The sequence below is a fragment of the Lycium ferocissimum genome, chromosome 9 (genome assembly GCF_029784015.1).
Source record: "Lycium ferocissimum isolate CSIRO_LF1 chromosome 9, AGI_CSIRO_Lferr_CH_V1, whole genome shotgun sequence".
Classification (NCBI taxonomy): Eukaryota; Viridiplantae; Streptophyta; class Magnoliopsida; order Solanales; family Solanaceae; genus Lycium; species Lycium ferocissimum.
The window spans coordinates 31,306,017-31,326,545 of NC_081350.1; the positions used below are offsets into that span (position 1 = coordinate 31,306,017).

At 37.0% G+C, this 20,529-nt stretch overlaps 2 protein-coding genes across 2 annotated transcripts; one reads left to right on the forward strand and one right to left on the reverse strand.

The window, feature by feature from the left end:
- The first annotated feature begins 10,924 nt into the window (after positions 1–10,924).
- On the forward strand, positions 10,925–12,667 carry LOC132031801 (uncharacterized). The gene is made up of 3 exons (XM_059421702.1): positions 10,925–11,805; positions 11,881–12,222; positions 12,308–12,667. The coding sequence occupies exons 1-3, from the start codon at positions 11,299–11,301 to the stop codon at positions 12,665–12,667; spliced, it is 1,209 nt and encodes a 402-aa protein (XP_059277685.1). The 5' UTR covers positions 10,925–11,298.
- Positions 12,668–14,659: 1,992 nt separating this feature from the next.
- Positions 14,660–17,509, reverse strand: LOC132031802 (uncharacterized). Its single transcript, XM_059421703.1, has 4 exons — positions 17,229–17,509; positions 16,086–16,993; positions 15,707–15,984; positions 14,660–15,562 (listed from the first exon to the last, which is right to left on the reverse strand). The coding sequence occupies exons 1-4, from the start codon at positions 17,507–17,509 to the stop codon at positions 14,660–14,662; spliced, it is 2,370 nt and encodes a 789-aa protein (XP_059277686.1).
- Between the last annotated feature and the right edge of the window lie 3,020 nt (positions 17,510–20,529).

The window sequence follows — 20,529 nt, forward strand, 5'->3', positions numbered from 1 at the left end:
TTATTTGGCTGAGTGTGCTTTTCAATTCTTTTTCGGTTTGATGTGTATTTGCCTTCTGTGTTGAAACTGATGTGTATCCCTTTGAACCTGAGGACTAGCTGAATTTATTTGTTCCAACACTAGCAAGTCTAAAATAATTATTTGAAGCTTTTCAGCTTTGTGTAAAGTGAAAAAAATTAGGGATCAATTCAATTTGTTGGATAAATACCATGAACCATTAGTCTTTGGTCTTAATACAAAGTGAGCTAATGCTAAATTTCTAGACCTGTTACATGAGTCTTTGAGGTGTAGGAGAAGTTGTTGGAGAATTTAAAGGGAGCTTGACTTTACATACTCCTGTTCATGTTTTGGATTATGTGACAGTTTCTTAACAATGATATGATTAATTTGCACACAGGACATTCATTGCAAGTTCAATCCCAAGTCCTAGGATGGTGTAAGCTGTTAAAGTGTCTCAAATCAGATGAGGGCATGAGTTGTTTCTTTAAGGTAGTCTAGATATGTAACTTTAGAGCTAGCTTTTCCTTTATACTCCCGAGCTAGCTCTTAGATGCGCTGCATTTTTTTTTTTTTTAATTGAGTTAATGGTGTAACACACCTAAACTATCATTTCGCGAGTTTTCCGCTGTGAGTATCAGTGCTATTTTTCTATCTGTACTATCATTATTTATGTATTAAAATACATCTTGAAATTGATTAGGTCAATTATTAATTATTCTCTTTTCCTACTTAAACTATTACTCTCTCTGTCTCAATTTATGTGGCACTTTTCATTTTTCAAGATTTAATATAATGACTTTTGCTTAAATTTGTGCTTGAATTTGAAAATTAATTGAATATATATAAATATTTAATTGCGAAGTTAGTAACTAAAATATGTTGCGATTTGGTGATAAATCTAAAATTTTTAAACTTCAAATTCTGTCTCCGTCTGTAACGAAGAGACCAACAAGTAGAATAGTATAAGAGACTACTGCAGTCTTAGATTATAATTCAAGTAAACGGTCGTTAGCAGATGATGTTCAAGTGGGAGAAAAAGTGGTGTTGGATTAATACCTTGAGTTGGTAGTTACAAGTTTGTTATACCAGTTCCATGCATTGCTTTTTTGCATTTTATTATCTTTTGTTTCCTTAAAGATTGTTGTTGTTTTCTGACTCCAAATGGAATATTTGTAAGATTTAAAAGGAGTATAATTTAACAAAATCAATTTCAACGGATTTAAGCGTTAATTATCTTTTATTCTTGTTCGCCTTTATTTATTCTGCAACAAAATGGAAAGTAATAATAGCTGCTGGAAACCAAATATTTTTCACTTTATTTGGTATTTTGAAGTTGGAGTTGGAGTTGGAGTTGGAGTTAAAGATGGAGTTGTGGTTAGTTATAGTTTTTGCAAAAAGAATAATTAGTTGTTTGAATGTATTGAAAGTGAAAAAAGTAAAAAACAAGTTTTGGTTGTTTTTCAAATTTCAAATACAACTTTAAGTTTTATTTGGAATTTTATGGCCAAGTGAAACAAGTGAAAAAATATTCCGAGAAAAAGTGAATAATTCTCATGGACAAATGGGCCCTTAGTAGGCGTTTGGCCATAGATACAAAAGAAAAAAACACTTTTTTTGGAATTTTGAAGGTGGAGTTGGAGTTGTTTTTTACCATAGTTTTTGTAAATAATAGTTTGTTGTTGAAATGTATTTTTTTTAATAAGGTTTTGGTTGTGAAAAGGTGAAAAACAAAGTTTTGCTTGTTTTTCAAATAAGTTGTATTTGAAATTTTCAAGGCTAAACACTTATTTTTAAAAAAAGTGAAAAAAAGAATCCGAAAAAAAGTGAATAATTCTTATAGCCAAACGGTCCTAAAGAGCCTGTCCGGATTGTCTTATTTTATGTGTTTTTACGCTAAAATAGCTTTTAAACACTTTTATAAAAGATTTCGGTAAAATAAAAAAGTGTTTTTAAGCATTAATTTTTAAGTCAAAATTCTAACTCATAGCTTTTGATTTATAATAAAAAAAATTATAAGCTCATTCAAACGGGCTCCACTATGAAAATGAAAAAGAAATGACAAGGAAAATTCTGTTTCCACAGTCGACTGAGTCGACTTTTTACTTCTTTTCTTCATTCTTCTCTTCTTTTCTAATGAGATGTCTTCTGTGGGTATCCATTCCAAGAATGTGAAAGTGTGAAAAGTAGTAGCATTTCCGTAAGCTGGACCATATGAAAACAGCAATTGTAAGAAAAGAATATCATTTATTAAAGTTTGGACCATATGAGAACAAGTATAGCATTTCGAACCTAATTGTCAGCACTTAGAGGGGTTGTCTGGAATCACAAACCCGCAAAATTTAAACTCTTAAATTCACCTATGTTTATCATTATGATTATGATAAGATATTTGGTCAAATGGATCGAACTCACAATACCGTAATTATTTGTTTCACTATGTCAATAAGAGTGAGATGCTTGATTGAACTGAATGAAATTTTAATACTCACTCCATCTCAAAACGATTATCCTCTTTTAACTTGATATAAAATTTAAAAAAATAAAAGAAGACTTTTAAAATGTGTGATTTAAAATAAATCTTAAATATTTATGTAACGATAAATTATCTCATAAAATTAAATTATTTTTAAATATAGAAATATGATAATTTTTTTAAAACAAACTAAAAAAAAAAATTGGGACAGAAAGAATAGCTACTTTATAAAACATTGTGTTGGGTGAATCCAATTTGTGAGGACTTTTGAGTGTACTGAATTGTTATGATAACGGGCAATGGACCAGTACAACTGACCTGAACGATGGTGACTCTGGAATTGGGCGGTGCACTGACTGCTTCTGAAAATGACTGATATATATTGTACCAACAATGGTAACACTGAGTCATGAGTCTAGAGTGCCCATAATTTTTTAAAAACCGATTTAATCGCGTATCAAATCAATTTTTAGATTTTTCAAGAAAATCAATAATTTTTATATAAATTTAAAATCGTACCGAATAATTAAGTTAATTTTATTTTTATAAAAATAAACCAAAAAATTCTCAAACTGTAACAAATATATATTATAGGTAAATATATTTTATATTAAGTTTAAAAATATTAAACTTTTCGCCATGAGCCTAGGTGATGGAAATAGCTATGAGCCGTCAACATAATTAACACCAAAGGTCCTAACACTGAAACCTACTTTTAGTAATATAAAAGTAAAACTAGGATCACAATTAGTAGTAACATGTAAGTTACAAGGTATTCAAACGATTTTGGATAGCTTTCCTCTCGTATAATTTAAATTAGATTTGTTTTATTGGATACTTAATCTTAGTAGACTCAGTTCTTGAGTCTTATATTGATTGGTTTCTTCCCACTTGTGTGCTTAAATTATACTAGTGTACTTGCCCGTGCTTCGCGCGGTCATAAAATATCGAAAATAGTTAAATAGTAATGCCATAATTTTTATTAAAGTAAAACAATAATCACAAATCGAACATATCGTCATGATTCTTTTAACATATATTAAAAAAAATTGACAAAACGAAGTGTGAGAAGCATATTAGATCAAATATGAAGCAACCCTACTAAGTTAGTATATATGAACATGAAAAAGCAAAACATAAAAATTAACTGGAGATGTGTAAGCTACTATCGTTTAATGAACTCCTTGGAACCTTATTATACTTGATGAAGCCTCCCTTCCTATACACGTTGGTGCCAAGTTTGTCAATTTCATCAAGCCGGGCTTCAATTTAAAACACATTCCTGAAAAAGCTATTTTATATTTTATTTTTCTATCCGAAATAGCAGAAATCAGTTACAAGCAGTTCACAAAGGAAAGAATGCTCAACCTGCCACAATGGTGGAAAAAATCACCTTTTTAAGAAATAAATTTAACACATTTTTGTGCAATTACTAGTTAGTATGCCATGTTGAAGGGTTCTTATATTATGCTTTCACATTGTATCTTGAGCAACTCTTTTGTTTTGTTATTCATCAGTATTAAAATATTCCTTTGCTATATGTCGATCTTGTTCTGCAATAATAGACATTGCATATGTGACCTTATTTACTTTCCTAGATTGAGACAGTTAGTCTTTAAGATCTTCCATCGGCTTCCATATTAGCATATCTGCTAATATTGTTGTGTATCAATAGATATATTAGATACATTGTCAAAGATAGCCTAGAAAGCATTAAACCATTAACAAAATTATTTGTACTTCCACAAAATGAAAGTAGACTCCGAACATAGCTAATAACACGAAGACTCGTAGTCTGCCCCCATCTTATGTGTAAATGGAACCGTGCTTTGACACGATTCACTAGCTTTTTGTACACTACCAAACTTACTTGAAAATATTTCTGCAATAACTGAAGACTTACCAATGGATTCATCTTTGGAGTTTATGTCAAATCACTGTACATATAATTATCGGAAGCAATCTGAGACTTGTGAAGCTAAATGCAACCTCACAATCCGAGAAGTACTTGATTCATGAAAATTTTTGTTCTTCCAAATTCAGATATAGTAAAGAAAAGATGAAATGATTCTATTTGTCCATTCTTTAGTAGTGAATTAATCAGAAGATAACCTTTATTAACTTAAGATTAGGGAAAATGAAAAGCCATAGATTAGATTTAGAATTGTAACCGGCCAAAGCAAGAACGTGACTATTTAGAGCCCGTTTGGACGCTTTATAAGTCACTTATGTTCGCTTTTCAAATTTTTTTTGAAAATTTATCATTGTATTCTAAAAGCTCATTTTTTAAAAAATAAGCCCAAAAACTATCGTGATTGCTTCGCTTAACTTATCTAAAGAAATTATATACCGCTTTTTCAAGATCCAAACAAAGCTCTTAATCATAATAGTAGAGAACAACAAGGTGCAATCATTAGAAAATTAACGAGGTACTTTTTTGGATTTTTTAAAATATCACATAAATTAAAATAAAAGGGAAAAAATTCAAAAAAGGGAGAAAAAATATAAGATGCGACGTTGATGTAGAGCATACATCACATTTGCTCTTACGCCACTTTATATTATATAAATATAGATGTTTTGTCTTTGCTTAACGTTGTTTTATACGATCGTAAAATAGTGAGATCAATCTCTTACTTGTCGTCTTTCATGTTTTCTTGATTCATCACCTTTGTAACGCTAAAAATGTCTAGAGTATTTTGGTCAAAGTCCAACTGGAGTATCGTGTTCTAACTTTTACTAGTGATTTTACATAAAGTTTTTGTTTTAAAAATATACCGAAAATTAACTGAATAGTACCGATACCGAAAAAACCGAGATGATGGGACAATTTCGAAAAGTCTAATTTTGGTATACTAAATAAAATAATCAAAAAATCGGTATGGTATAAATTTTATAAAATAACCTCCTGAACCGTACCATTAACACCCTAGTAATGACTACTCCAAATCAAAATAATTTAACAAAAAATGGGATTTCAGATATTTGAAAGCTAACTTAGCTATTTAGGCATGCTCTTGTTGTGTGACACTTTCCTTTTCTGTCACTGTTAAGTGCTAATGCCATGAGCTGTTCATCATATTTTTTCCAGTTAACTCCAGTTGTTGCAATGCTGCATTATTATTGTTGATATGGACGTGGTTTTTGGATTTTTTTCCTTTGCCAGCTCAACTATTTTTCCACTAAAATAGAAGTGGAGCTAGAATTTTAATTTTATTGATTTTGTTTATAGATAATGTAGTTTATTAAGTTGTGCATATATTATTTGTACATAATAGGTGAATCTTTTGAGTTAATTTCCTGAATGGTCAATCAAGTTTAGGGAATTTCTACAAAAATCAATTTTGTTTTATTTATGACAATAATAAATACCTAAGTATTACTAAACTACATTTCTCATGCAAAAGGAAAATAATGATACAAAAGTGACTTTCGTAGAAAATGATTTTCACCCATTTTTTAAATCAATAGATAAGTTTTAAAATATAAAAATTTGAATTTTACATTAGAGCTTTATTAGTTTAATATGTTGCTAGATATTAACATGACAAGTTGGAATATCTATATCATAACATGAATAAATTAAGAATATATTATATTTCATATAGGACTAAGAATAATATTTCAAAATATAAAATAAGAGTAATCATATAATATTTTAAAATAAATATTATAGTAATGAAGATTCTATACTTTTTTTATGATAAGGAAACCCGCAGCTGCTACTCTTTGGGTGCGCACAGGGTAAAATTCTATATTTTTTGCATGAGAAATAAAAAGACTTCGATGGTCTGGTAATGGAAATGTCAAAATAACACACTACATATATAAGAATAAAATAACTAAAAATAAAGAGAAAAAATTTACACTAACTTTATTTTCAAAATATACGATTTAATTAGATTTTTTAAAAGTTAAACCGATACAAATGTAACAGTTGTGTTACTTGTGTAGTTCTATTTTAATGTGGAAAGAATATGTTGTTTAATGTGGAAAAAAATGCTATTTAAAAAGCTTGAATTTGAATAGAGAGATTAAGCTACTTGAATTTTACTTTAAACTGAAAGATAACATATTTAAATCGAGATTTGAAAAAAAAAATAGATTTGAAAAGTGGCATAATAGAAAGTATGATTTGATTATTTTGTTGCTTTTTAACCAGGTCGTATTTAATTGGGCACAAAATATGAATTTGGTTAAATGAGTTTGATTAGTTAAATATGTCTACTATTAATAAAAAAGTGTGGCTTTAGTGACATGGCATGCCAACTAGGGGAGAAGGAGGCTTTTGAGGTAGGGGTGGGCATGGTACGGTATGGTTCGGTATTTGAAAGTTCGGTACGGTAATTTCGATTTTCGGTTTCTAAAAATACTATACCATTACCGTACCAAATTAGTTCGGTATGGTTCGGTATTTTAAAGTTCGGTTCGGTATTTTACGGTACGGTAAATCGGTACCATAGTTTGTCCGACTTCGACTTACATATACTCATATCGTGGAGAATTATGACTTCCGCTACTTAAGAAACATCTCAATTATTATGTACTTAAACACTTACACACGTAAAAATATTCAATAGAAAGTACAATAATCCCTTCGTAAATCAATTACACAAAAAAAACATTTAAATCAAGATAGAGTAGTCAAAGTTTCAACGTTTAAACAATTAGTTTTCTAATAATACTAGTTTATATATTTGTTAGTATTATAATACTAAGATATATGAATTGTATATGTAATTATATACTTCGGTATGGTATTCGGTATTTCGGTATTTTCTTTATGAATACCGAATACCGTGCCAAATACCAAACTTTTTTAAATGCATACGTAAATACTGTACCATATACCATAATACCGAAAGCATGCGGTATAAAAAATTTCGGTTTCGGTATGGTAATCGGTATCTACCATACCATGCCCACCCCTATTTTGAGGTGTTTAGGTACTTTTTTGAGGGAAATAGTGATATTTGAGTGACCTTATTGTCCTAAATGAAATAATAGTGATTTTTGTAGGAAATTCCCAAAACTTGGGTAATCATCCAAGGAATTAACCCAAATCTTTTAGAAAATTTGACCCTGATATTCCTAATAATATGATGAAAATAATAATCAAATAATATACATAAATTTTCAGATATGATCCATTTAGGATATATCGCAACAATCTTTGTATTTGATTTATTAAGTATAATTGACATAAATAATATACATAAATCTCTAGATATGGTCAATTTAGTTAAATATGGTAACAATCTCTATGTGTTATATTTTTCCTTTATTTGTCCGATTCGTCTTTTCATTAATAAATAATTAAGGGCTTTTTAAGATACTTAACTTATTCATATATCTATATACTTGATGGATTTGATCTTTGACTTGGACTTGAATTCAAGGGCTTTTCAAGCTTGATCTTGAATCTTGAGTATGAGTCTTGATCTTGAACTTGTACTTGGATTCAAGGCTTGAATTTGATCTTGAATCTTGTCTTGATCTCTAGAACTTCTAGAGAAATACTTGAGTGCTTGAATGCTTTTAGCTTGTAGAGAAATCTGCGGCGTTTGATCCACGAGCTCTCCCTTGCTTCTTGTTAGAATTTCTGTCCTTTGTCTAAATTATGAGACCCCTATTTATAGTTGTAGGATGGAGGAGTTGTGATAAGGACGAGACTTCTTTCGACCAATCGATTTAAGTCGACATGTCGATATTTGATTGGCGGAACATGTCACTTGTACACGTGGCGCATCTTCATTGGCCTTTGATTTGACTAGGCATCTTTGCATCATTTTGACACGTGGCATGACCCTATTGGCTCCTTTCATTTGACTTGGCGTGCCACGTCATTTGACACGTGGCACCAATTTGGACCTCTTGGATAAGATGACATCTTGGGCTTGCAAAGTGGGCTCATTATTTCTAGCCCAAATCAATGGACTAGCCCAACAAAATCGGACCATTAATTAATTCCATATTTATTGGACTTAAATAATTAATCCAATTATATTAATCCATAATATTTTCTTGGACTAATATATCTTGAATCTAATATAATTCAAATTTCTTGCGGATTTAAACTTCATAAAATTTCACTTGTCCACAAATGCCCCCTACTTCAAGACTTGTCGAGGATAGTAATTGTTAAAAAAAATAACAAGGGTTGAAGTATTAATGGCAACACGTAAGAAAACCATTAATTTATCGTCCTTGATAATTTTATATATTAAAATGCTTTCTCCTTTCATTGAACAAACCAAGTCTTTCCTTTAATCCATGTTTGTAATACATGATGTATTCCATTTAATTTTATAAACAAATATGAAAATTAACATTTATCACATAACAACTTAAGACTTAAGAGATGAAAATTTATAAATTTGGTATCAACATTTAAAGACAATTTTACTTTGATGGATCAACATAATGACCTTTTCCCCAAGTAATTGAATGATTAAGTCATAATTTGAGATTGAGATCTATAAGCCGACTCCTTTTGTCGTGGAATTGTTTTTAGGCGGTGGCCTCTCCTTATCCTACTAAAATTCTTATGCAATTCTTTTCTCCAAATTTGCATGGGATTAGGGAACTCAAGCCTCCATATTTTTCTATAAATAGCTACGTCCTTCTCATTCGTAGAGAGACCAAAATTTTTTTTTTTTTTGTCTCTTTAATGAGAAGTTCTTGAGTCCGAATGACCCAGCATGAAGAAGGTAATTTTTTTTCGTCGAGGCGCAAAGGGATGTCATCTTTCTTTTTTTTTTTTTTTAAACGACAATGATGAGTTCTCGTGCAAGGGGAAGGACCCATGCAGAAGAAGATAATTTTGAGGCGCAAAGGGATGGATACTCGTCCCCGCCCTAAGAACGGTAAGGTAATCTTACGGCGCAAAGGGATGGATACTCGTCCCCGCCCTAAGAACGGTAAGGTAATCTTACGGCGCAAAGGGATGGATACTCGTCCCCGAACGGTAAGAATCTTACGGCGCAAAGGTAATCTTACGGCGCGGGGGATGGACACTCGTCCCCGCCTTAAGAACGGTAAGGTAATCTTACGGCGCAAAGGGATGGATACTCGTCCCCGCCCTAAGAACGGTAAGGTAATCTTACGGCGCAAAGGGATGGACACTCGTCCCCGCCCTAAGAATAAGTAAGGTCTTACGGCGCAAAGGGATGGACACTCGTCCCCGCCTTAAGAATTTAGGGAGTTCATTTGTCAAGGTCTTTGTACCTATGGATATACGTCTAAGTCTGCTACTAATAACTTCTCTTGTCCTTTGCAGCTTGAAGAGATGGTTTACTTCAGACACTACACTTCCCCATCCACCAAACTAAGGTATCTCGTAGTTGAGACTGAAGATGGCGCGGACCAAACTAGATTCTTGATTCATACCATACTAGCTGGGCGATATGCGAGTCTGTGGCCTTCTTTGAGGAATCCGCTTCATATGGCAAATTGGACGTCGGAGAAAACCCAAAATTCTAATCGATCATCCAAGATGTGGTCACTCCAAGCACCAAACCATCATCATGCCAACATTGCGTCCGCGCTACCGTGCTTAGCTCGTCGTATAATTCAAGGAGAGATACGTTGGGGAGACACCGTGACGATTGAGGGAGAGTATCGTCACATTCCAGGGTATTGGGAATGGGCTGAAGATATACTTGGGAGGAGTCAAGAAATCTTGGGTACGGCTCAGATTTATGATGCGGTTTACGCTTCACTTTTTACTTACGATCGCAATTCGGATATTCTGCAAGCATTTTGCGAAGCTTGGTGCCCCAAGACGAATACACTCCTTACATCTGTTGGCGAATTATCCATTTCCCTTTGGGACTTACATGTTCTTGGAGGCTTACCTATTTGGGGTTCTCTTTATGAAGAAGTGGTTCCTGAGGCCAAGGAACTTACAGGATTAGACCAAAGAAGAACAAGATATGTTTCTCGAGCTTGTGAATATTTGTTCGCAGCCTTCCATCATCTCCGGGGTGTCGACCAAGAAGTCTCATTGAGCAAGTGGATAAAATTTTGGTGCAAGAAACCTTTAAGGTATGAACCTGCTCCACCAAGGAAGGAAAAGAAATCTGCTCGTCTCAAATCGACACATAATCCTACTGGGACTTTACCCGATACGACAACATGGTCAAACACGGAAGACGCGGTATTTTCCAAGCTTGGGGTGACGTATGACAAAAGAGACGATACATATTTGGCAGCTTTCTTGTCCTGTTGGTTGTGCGCTTTCGTCTTCCCAAATAAGAAAGGTGATTTCATTCGTCTAGGGACTTTCAAGATGGCAAGCATGATGGCGAGTGGACGGAAGGTCGGCCTTGCTATTCCGATTTTGGCAAGTATCTACAATGGCTTGAATAAAATTTCGTCTTCCTCGCAACTTGATCAAATTAAAGTTTGGTTTCCTATTCATTATGTTTATGGTTGGCTTGCCCATTATTTTAAAACTCATTATCCACTTACCCATGGACCATCTATTCCCAAGATGGTGGCATACTCAGGGGAAGGTGGTGCAAAGTATTTTGACAAAAGTGACGCGAGAAGACGCATTCATATTGGGGAAAGCGCGATTTGGACATCAACCATGCTAAATAATTCTCACCCTTACTATTATGTAGATGGTGGTAGAGCGCCAGAGCTATGGAGTCAAGTTATTTTATGAATATCCGTTTTAACTATCTCCCTCTGAGGTGCGATAATTCATTCATCATTGAGCCATATAGTCCACATCGCTTCAGTGTCAATTTGGGTTTTATCAAAACAAGCCTGGTATTTTGGGGAATGATGTCCGCGATGTATCTTTAGACGAAGGGCTCATGTTTTGGAGGATTTGCACGATGGATCGATCTATGTCACGAGCAGTTTTTCCTTCAATCACTTCCAATGTAAAGAAACTCTCTTCAGCTGACTACCAGACCTGGTGGAAGAAGACGCACGGGGATTTCCTTGACAAACACCTGCAGACTTTAATGAATATTGTTGGGCCAATTGCTACCGCACTCTTGGAAGAATCAGATGAAGTATGTGCAAATGAAGTCCCCAATACTAACATCCCTTGTGCTTCAAATGCTAAGTTGTCTGGGCAGCACCAAGGAAAGGAAGCTCAATTGCCTTCAAATGTTTTAGGAGAAAAGTCCCTTACTCAAGTCGTCTATTCTTCCAAAAGACTATCCCAAGAAAGGAGCGAGAGTAGCAATGGAGATCGTAACTTTAAGAGAGTGAAAGCACGTCCAAGCAGCTTGGAAGATACTAAAACTCCTGTGGTTGAAATCTCTGACAGCATTGGTAGCCCTTCGAAGACTATGACAGCTCCTATTAAAGAGGTATGATAAAATAAACTTTTAGTTTACCAGGTATACCTCAGTGACCTTTACTAATTATTCGTCTTTCTTGTGCAGTCAAGTGGTCTCAGAGTATTGCAACGAGAAGGGTCACAAGATAGTACTGAGTCTATATCTGGTCCGGACTTAATGCAACCACCTTTTACAGCCAGAGTAGGAAAAGATTCAACTTCCCTTCCTCGTGATGAAGTTAGAGAAAGATTGAGTTCGATATACACAAGCGTCCAGCAATCCGTGTTTGATGGAAAGAAGGTTGTCCTAGACCATCGAAAGAAGTTTATCTCTACTCTTTGGGATGTGATTCAAGGTAAGCTCTCGAGAAGTGATGTAGACTGCGCTTCATCCCTTGAAGATGAGATCCGAGTGATCCTCGAAGAGATGGATGGCAAGGATGTGGATGTTTCACCTTTGACAAAATTATTGAACTCCTTCTTTGAGTTTGCTTGCTTCATATGACCGGGCACGATCAACTCTACATGATAAGGATGTGGAAGCTGCAAGAAAAGAGTCGTTTATAGCAGCTGGAGAGCGTCTTTCGAATGCCATGCTCGAAGAATACGAAAAGGTTGCAGAAGTATCCTCTATCCATCAATCCCTAGATAAGGTGAAGGAGAAGATAGAGAAGCTGCGAAAAAAAGAGAGAGATTTAGAAGCCCTCTTAGAAGTCACCGAGAAAGAAGTTGAAGAAGCCAAATTAGGAGCCTCGACTGCTAGCAATGAGTTCGATGCATGCTTTGACGTAGACTTATCGAATGCTGACGACTTGATTGATTTGGAGCGAAAGAAGGAGCGTCTAGAAGCTATGCGCCAAGACTTAATCAATTATAAATTGTGTTTAGATTAGTCTATAGGAACATTTTTTTTTTCTTGCTCTCCTTTTATTTTCTTGCATTTGATTAGTTGATGTTCTTGATAGTAATAAAAGCTTCTTGCGTTTTGGTTTATACTGCAATTCTCATTGATATCTCTTTTGTGCTTCAACATCAAGGACCATTTACTTGTTTCATTGCACATTGCTATTGTATTAGGCTTTGCTTTATCTTAAATGTTGTTGTTCATGTCTCGAAGTTCTTGCGGGCGGCTTTACATGCTGAAACGCCGATAGTTTCAGATTCGCCCAGCTTCACTAAAAAAATCATATCTCGATGTAGGAACGTTGAAACCATGAGCCGTGTAATTCTAAGGAAACTATACCTAGGAATCTAACATGTATCCAAAAAATCAAAGTCAACAAACATATAAATCATCCCAGATAAATCAAGGAATTTGGCTCTACATTCTAAAACGCCAATATTTCTCAGATTCGAGCAGTCTCTCCAAAAAAAATTCATATCTCGATGTAGGAGCGTTAAAATCACGAGCCGCAAAATTCTCAAGAAACTAGACTCATAAATCTAGCATGTATCCAAAAATCAAAGTCAACAAACATATAGATCATCCCAGATAAATCCAAGAATTTGGCTCTACATGCTGAAACGCCAATATTTCTCAGATTCGAGCAGTCTCGCCAAAAAATTCATATCTCGATGTAGGGGCATTGAAATCACGAGCCGCAAAATTCTCAAGAAACTAGACTCATAAATCTAACATGTATCCAAAAATCAAAGTCAACAAACATATAAATCATCCCAGATAAATCTAGGAATTTGAACATCTGAAATCATATTTCTCAGATTCGAGCAGGTTTCGCAAAAAAATTCATATCTCGACATAGGGGCGTTGAAATCACGAGCTGCAAAGACTCATAAATCTAGCGTGTCCAAAAATCAAAGCCAACAACAATCTGAATAGTTCCAGATAAATTCAAGAAGTTGACAATACATGCTAAAACGTCGATAGTTTCAGATTTGCGCAGTTTCGTCGAGAAAATTCATATCTCGATGTAGGAACATCAAAATCATGAGCCGCTAAATTCTCAGGAAACTAGACTTACTAATCTAATATGTATCCAAAAATCAAAGTTGGAAACCCTCTGGATCATCCCAGATAAATTCGGGAAATCCACCTTAGATTTTTTTATTCCAACTTGAAAACTTGACGGATTTGAAGGATTGAACTTGAAGGCTTGTTGGATTTTAAGACTTCAACTTGCAGATATGGTGAATTTAAAACTTTAGCTTGAAGACTAACATATTTGAAGGCTTCGCCTTGCAGTTGCGATGGCTTTGGACTTCAACTCAAAGAGTTGCCGGATTTGAGGCCTTCAATTTGGAGACCAATGGTTTTGCAGACTTTAACTCCTTGATTTAACCACTTGCTAAGAGATTACAGTCATTCCATTGGAGAAACCCATTTGTCATGGAGATTTGCCTTCGTTGGACCATTGATATTTAGTGAAAGTCCAAATTGAAGCAAAAGGATGCTTGTATGTACGATCTCCATGCGCCTAGTCAGGCGAACTTCATTTTGAAGAACGCATAGGGGGATGCGTTTTTTTTTTATTTTTAACTCATGCGACTGAACTTAGAATAAAACTCTAAGCGCCTACGTACCTCGGTGAAAAGGATCAAGCCATACCGTAGTTCAGAAAAGTGAGTTTTTTTTTTTTTTTTTTGTGTCCTTTTTGCCTAGGCCGCCCTTGCGGGGTTTTCAACCTAGCGGACATTTTTTTTTTTTTTGTGTCCTACTTTTTTTTGCCTAGATTTTTGCCTCCCTTGCGAGATTTTCAACCTAGTGGACATTTTTTTTTGTGTCCTAACTTTTGCCTAGGCCGCCTCTTGCGAGATTTTCAACCTAGTGGACATTTTTTTTTTTTTTGGCCATGCACAGTTTATACTCTTGCGGGCCAGGAGTTGCATGCAGTTTATGCTCGTGCCTTAAGGAGCGTCATCTTACTTCAAGGATAGTACTTCTTCAAGAACTTTGCGTTGATAGGACCGATCCTCATGCCATCCGCATCAACAAGCTTGTAAGCGCCACTTGAATATGCTTCTTGTACGACATATGGTCCATCCCATTTTGAGGTGAATTTGCCCCCAGACTTATGGGAAACGATGATGGGTCTTCTTACTGCAAGGACTTGATCTCCCACTTGGAAGGACCTCAAGCGAACCTTTTTGTTGAAGGCACGAGATAGACGGGCTTGATAACATTCAAGATTTTGTTGAGCCTCCAACCTTTTCTCATCAAGTGCTTCTAACTCTGCAAGACGCAATCGAGCATTTTCCTCTTCGGTGAGCCCTTCTTGAATAGCAAGTCGTAAAGAAGGTATTTGGCGCTCAAGTGGTAGGACTGCTTCAACTCCATAAGCAAGCGAGTATGGGGTTGCTTGCGTTGGTGTGCGGTAAGTCGTCCTATATGCCCACAAAGCTTCTTCCATTCGTTCATGCCAATCTCGTTTGGACTTGGAGACAACCTTCTTCAACAAGTTACACAAAGTCTTATTGAACGCTTCAGCTAGACCGTTGGCGGCAGCATGATACATAGAAGATTTACGCTGCTTGAAGCCGAAGAGATCACAAATCTTGTTCATCAATTTGTTATCAAATGGCTTGCCATTGTCCGTTATTATGTAACGAGGAATGCCGAAGCGGTAGATGATATTTACTCGGATGAAGTTCGCAACATTCTCCTTCTTCACTTCTTTAAGAGCGACAACTTTAGCCCATTTTGAGAAGTAATCGGTTGCAGCCAAGATGTACAAGTGTCCACCAGAAGATTTCGGCAACGGACCAACGACATCCAACCCCCAAGCGTCAAATGGCCAAGATGCGATGGTCGGGTGTAATGCTTCGGGCGGCTGATGTATAAAATTCGCATGAAACTAACAAGCCTTGCATCTTCGAGCATAGTCCAAGCAATCTTTCACCATCGTTGGCCAATAATATCCCATCCTTTTTATGTGAAAGTGGAGCTTTGGTCCAGATTGATGTGATCCACATACTCCTGAATGTGCTTCTTGCAAAGCTTGGACTGCTTCATCCTCCCCCAAACATCGCAAGAGTACCCCCTCAAAAGATCTTCTATATAAAGTATCCTTGTAGTAAAGGAATCGAGGTGCACGACGACGAATCTCAGTTCTTCTTCTTGAGTCTTCTGGCAGTATCCCATAACTCAAGTAGTCAATGATGGGTTGTCGCCAGTCTTCCTTTGCAGCTTCAGAAACAGCTACGAGATGCTCAAGCTCATTTTCCGCGCCTTCATCCTCATTTGGCGGAGGTACTACCCATTTTTGGCAGATAGTCACTTGTGTTTGATCGGCGAGTTAGCGTTGAAGCTAGAGCAGCTAAAGCATCGGCTTTCTTATTTTCCTTCCTAGGAACATCTTTGAAGAGTCACATCACCAAGCCATCCTATCAACTTCTGAGCATAACCATGATAGGGGAGTAATTCGGGCTTCTTGACTTCGTAGCTTCCCAAGAGTTGATTGATCACCAACTGAGAGTCACCAAAGACTTGCAACTGCAACTGCTTCATGTCGACGGCCATTTCAAGTCCAAGTATTAGTGCTTGATATTCAGCGACATTGTTGGAGCAACGTTGTGTCAAAGTAAAGGAGTATGGTAGAACTTCTCCTTGCAGAGTAACAAACACCACACCAGCACCAGCTCCATCACGTTGTGCAGCACCATCAAAGTACATTTTCCACGGAGGTTGAATTTCAACGACCATTGCATCTTCGTCGGGAAGTTCATCAGTTAGCTCCCAATCATCAGGTATCGGGTGATCCGCTAAGAAGTCCGCCAATGCCTGTCCTTTTACAGCCTTTTGAGGGATGTATGTAATCTCAAATTGTTGAAACTGGAGGTACCACCTTGCTAGTCGATCACTGAGGACTGGTTTTGACATCACAAACTTGATGGGATTTGCTCTGGAAATAAGGTTAACACTATGAGCTTGAAAGTAGTGCTTCAACTTTTGAATCGAGAAGACTAGCGCCAAACACAACTTTTCAATTGGCGTGTAATTCAGCTCATTTGGTGTCATCATTCTGCTCAAGTAGTAAAGAGAATTTTCTTTCCCTTCACTATTCTCTTGGGCCAACAACGCTCCAACCGACCTTTCTTGTGCTGAAATGTATAATATCAATGGTTTTCCAGGTACAGGGGCTACTAGAACTGGAGGCTTCATTAAATATGACTTGATATTCTCGAAGGCATTAGTACATGCTTCGTCCCACTTGAAAGGGCGCCCTTCTTCATGAGACGACTGAATGGTTGGCACCTTCCATCTAAATTCGAAATGAATCTCCTAATGTAAGCTAGCTTCCCTTGCAGACTTTTTAACTCATGAATATTTCGAGGCTCGGGCATTTTTAAAATCGCATCAACTTTGGCTTGATCAATTTCGATTCCTCGATGTCGAACAATGAAACCAAGAAATTTCCTAGAAGTAACTCAAAAGGCAAATTTCAATGGATTCATTCGAAGTTGATATCTCCAAAGTCGCTCGAACACCATTCTCACTCTTGCAAGTGGTCGCTCCTCTTTCTTGATTTTACCACCAAGTCATTCACATAGCGTTCAACATTTTTGTGGAGCAAATCATCAAAGATATTCTGCATAGCCCTTTGATATGTGGCACCAGCATTTTTCAAACCGAAAGGCATCAGTTTGTAACAATAAATACCCTTGGGTGTACGAACTGCAGTAAGCTCTTCATCTTTTGGCGCCATGCCAATTTGGTTATAGCTGGATGAACCGTCCATGAAAGACATCGCCTCATAACCAGTGGTAGCATCAATCATCAATTCTGGGATGGGAAGCGGGAAATCATTTTTAGGGCATACGTTGTTAAGATCCCTGAAGTCAACACAAACTCGAATTTGACCAATCTTTTTTTTCACAGGAACGATACTCAAAATTCATGTAGGATATTTAACTTCGTGAATAAATTCAGCTTCAATGAGTTTGTTGACTTTATTTTCGATCGAAGGAACCAAATCTGGTCTGAAATGGCTTTGGGCCTGCTTAACAGACGGGCACCATTCTTGACCGCCGGGATGGCTACTTTTGGGATCTAATCCAGGCATCTCTTTATAACTCCAAGCAAAAACATCCCTATATTCTTTGAGTATTTCCATGTAAGTGTCTTCTTCATCACCTTTAGAAAAGCACTTAGGTAGGTGGGCCTTGGGTCTTCATCAGTACCAAGATTAACTTCTTTCAAGGAGTCTACTGTGGTCTTCACCCCTTCTTCAAGTTCTGGAGGAGCATCTCTAGCATCTTCATCCTCTTGAGGATCACCATCATTGAAAGATATGTGGTAACACGAGGAGATGTCCTCCAACTTCTCGGCAACCTCCATCTGAAATGAAGTATCTTGATCACTTTGTGTAGTAATATGATATGAAGAACCTACACTTTCCTCATCTTCGTCACGCTCCTTGGTATACACCACAGTGTGAGACTTTGCTTTTAGCACCTCCCCACATGAAACCACAAGGTTTGTTTGTCGCCTCATTCTAGAAGGAATCAAACTTTGTATATCCTTCTGGGTTCTAGGCAAAGCGAGCGTTTTCACGCTTTGATAATCTCTGTGGAACTTGTTCTTCCTCTTCTTCTTCATCTTCAACGGCCCCAATCTCTCAAACACAGAAGCTTTTGTGGCCGACTTTCCAAGACGATCAAACACTGAAGGCCTTTTGTTGGAAGCAACAGACTCATCTTCCACGGTGATGTAGTTGGTACTTGCCCTTCTTATGGATATGCGAACTGGCGGAGGTTGTTTGTATCCCAAACCTTCACGTGATTGCATCATGGTAGCTCCTGATGGAAGTTTCCCTAACTTTGATGGCTCGTTGGGGTTGTACCCAGCCTTGACAAATAACTTGTAAGCATTTGGATCAAAGCCTTCATTTGTACGTTTTGTAGGGAGTGCCATATTTTGTGGCGGATTCTGAGCCACGAAGTCTCCAAGTAGCTTTGAGGACAAATTTATCGCGTCAATTCGTCTGATAGGAAGAGTTAGCCCCCTAGCATATTTCCTTGAGCTTCAGATGGTTGACCTTCCTCTTTCTTCAACTTTGGAACATAGCAGAGCACGGGAGTTGTCTTCTTCTTCTTTTTCAAAGACACGATGTTCCCTTTATTCGGACTGGAGTGCGGCACCTCAGCACCAACTTTAACTTTTCCAATAGTCTCATCAGCTCTTTTAGTTGCGATCTTATCACTCTTGGTCGTTGCGATGTCATCGACTTTTACTTCTCTCACAATGTAGTTCTTCAAGTAGAACTTCGCATCGATGAAGTGTGACTCTGCTTCAGTAAATGGCTTATCATCAGCAACTATCTTCTTTTCGACACTGCCTTCGAGATACTTCAAACATTGATAGTAGGAGGATGGGACAACTTTGTTCTCGTGTATCCATGGCCTGCCAAGCAACATATTATACGAAGTCTTTGCGTCGATGACATGCATCCATGCACTTGATCGCAAATCTTCGATGGTGATATCTAATTTGATAGCACCTATGGCTCGTTGCCCCCTTGATTGAATCCTTGTATCATCAAGCGGCTTTCAGAAAGTTCTTCAGTTGTGATACCAAGTTCCTTCATTGTGCGAATAGGAAGAATGTTAACTCCAGATCCATCATCTATCAATATTCTGTTTATCCTCTTCTCGAGGGCATAACCCACCATGTACAAAGGACGATTGTGTAGTGTTTCACCAAGTAGAAGATCGTCATCCGTGAATGTGATTCTTGTATCACATGCGTGTACCTCTTGGGAAGAAGATTCAACAGGCTTTTCAGATGATGATAGAGACAATGTTGATAGGCTTTCATCATTTGCTTCTTCTTTATCAGTATTGAAGCATGATGCCTCAATGTTGTCTCGAGCAGTCTTATTGCGGAACCAACTTGGTAGGAATTCCTCCAAAGTCACGGGACGTCGTGGTTCTTGGTGGTAGTTCTCCTCCACTTTTGCTTTCTTCGGATGCTCAACTGATTTTTGCTTCCTTGGTCTTCTAACCATCCTTTTCCTAGTTGGTTGTTTAGATGATTCTTTTTGTGGACTTGTTTTACAGCGTCTCCGCCTAGTCACCAGAATCCAACCTTCATCATCGGCTTCATCAACCTGGGTTCTATCTTCCTCCAATGGTCCTTCCTCATGTTCTTCAAAGCTGCGTATCTGGACCGGATCGAAAGAACCAAAGGTGATAGAGACTTGATTCGAACTTGCCTTCTCATCGTCAAGCAGAATCTTGTTTTCATTAGCCAACTGCATAACTTTGTCCTTGAAGACAAAGCACTTCTCAAGAGGGTGACCCACAAGTCGATGATACTTGCAATAGTTCGGGTCGTTTGTTCTTCCAGCTTCATTGGGCCGCTTCATCTCTGGTAACTCAATGAGTTTCAGCTCAAGTAGTTCATCAAAAATTTCAGGGACATCGAGAATCCGGAAGGGTATTCTCTTTCTTGCATCTCCTTCAAGGTCGACTTTCGACTTTTGTTGTCTTGGAAGGAAGTTGCTTTCATACTCTGCTTCTTGCTCACCTTCGTAGTAAACTTTACAGGCGAGACATTGACGTTCATGGATTCTTTGTTGTCACTCTTGGGAACGAACTTGCTCCATTTCTTGGGTTCCTGCTTGTCCTTTCCTTTGCGAGGGTCGTAGACAGGCATTACTTCATTCCCAGTGGAAGACATGCTCAACTCCATGTCATGAGCACGAGTAGCTAGTTCTTCAAAAGACCTTGGCTTAATTCCTTGCAAGATGTAGTGAAGCCCCCAATGCATTCCTTGGATACACATCTCTATCGCAGA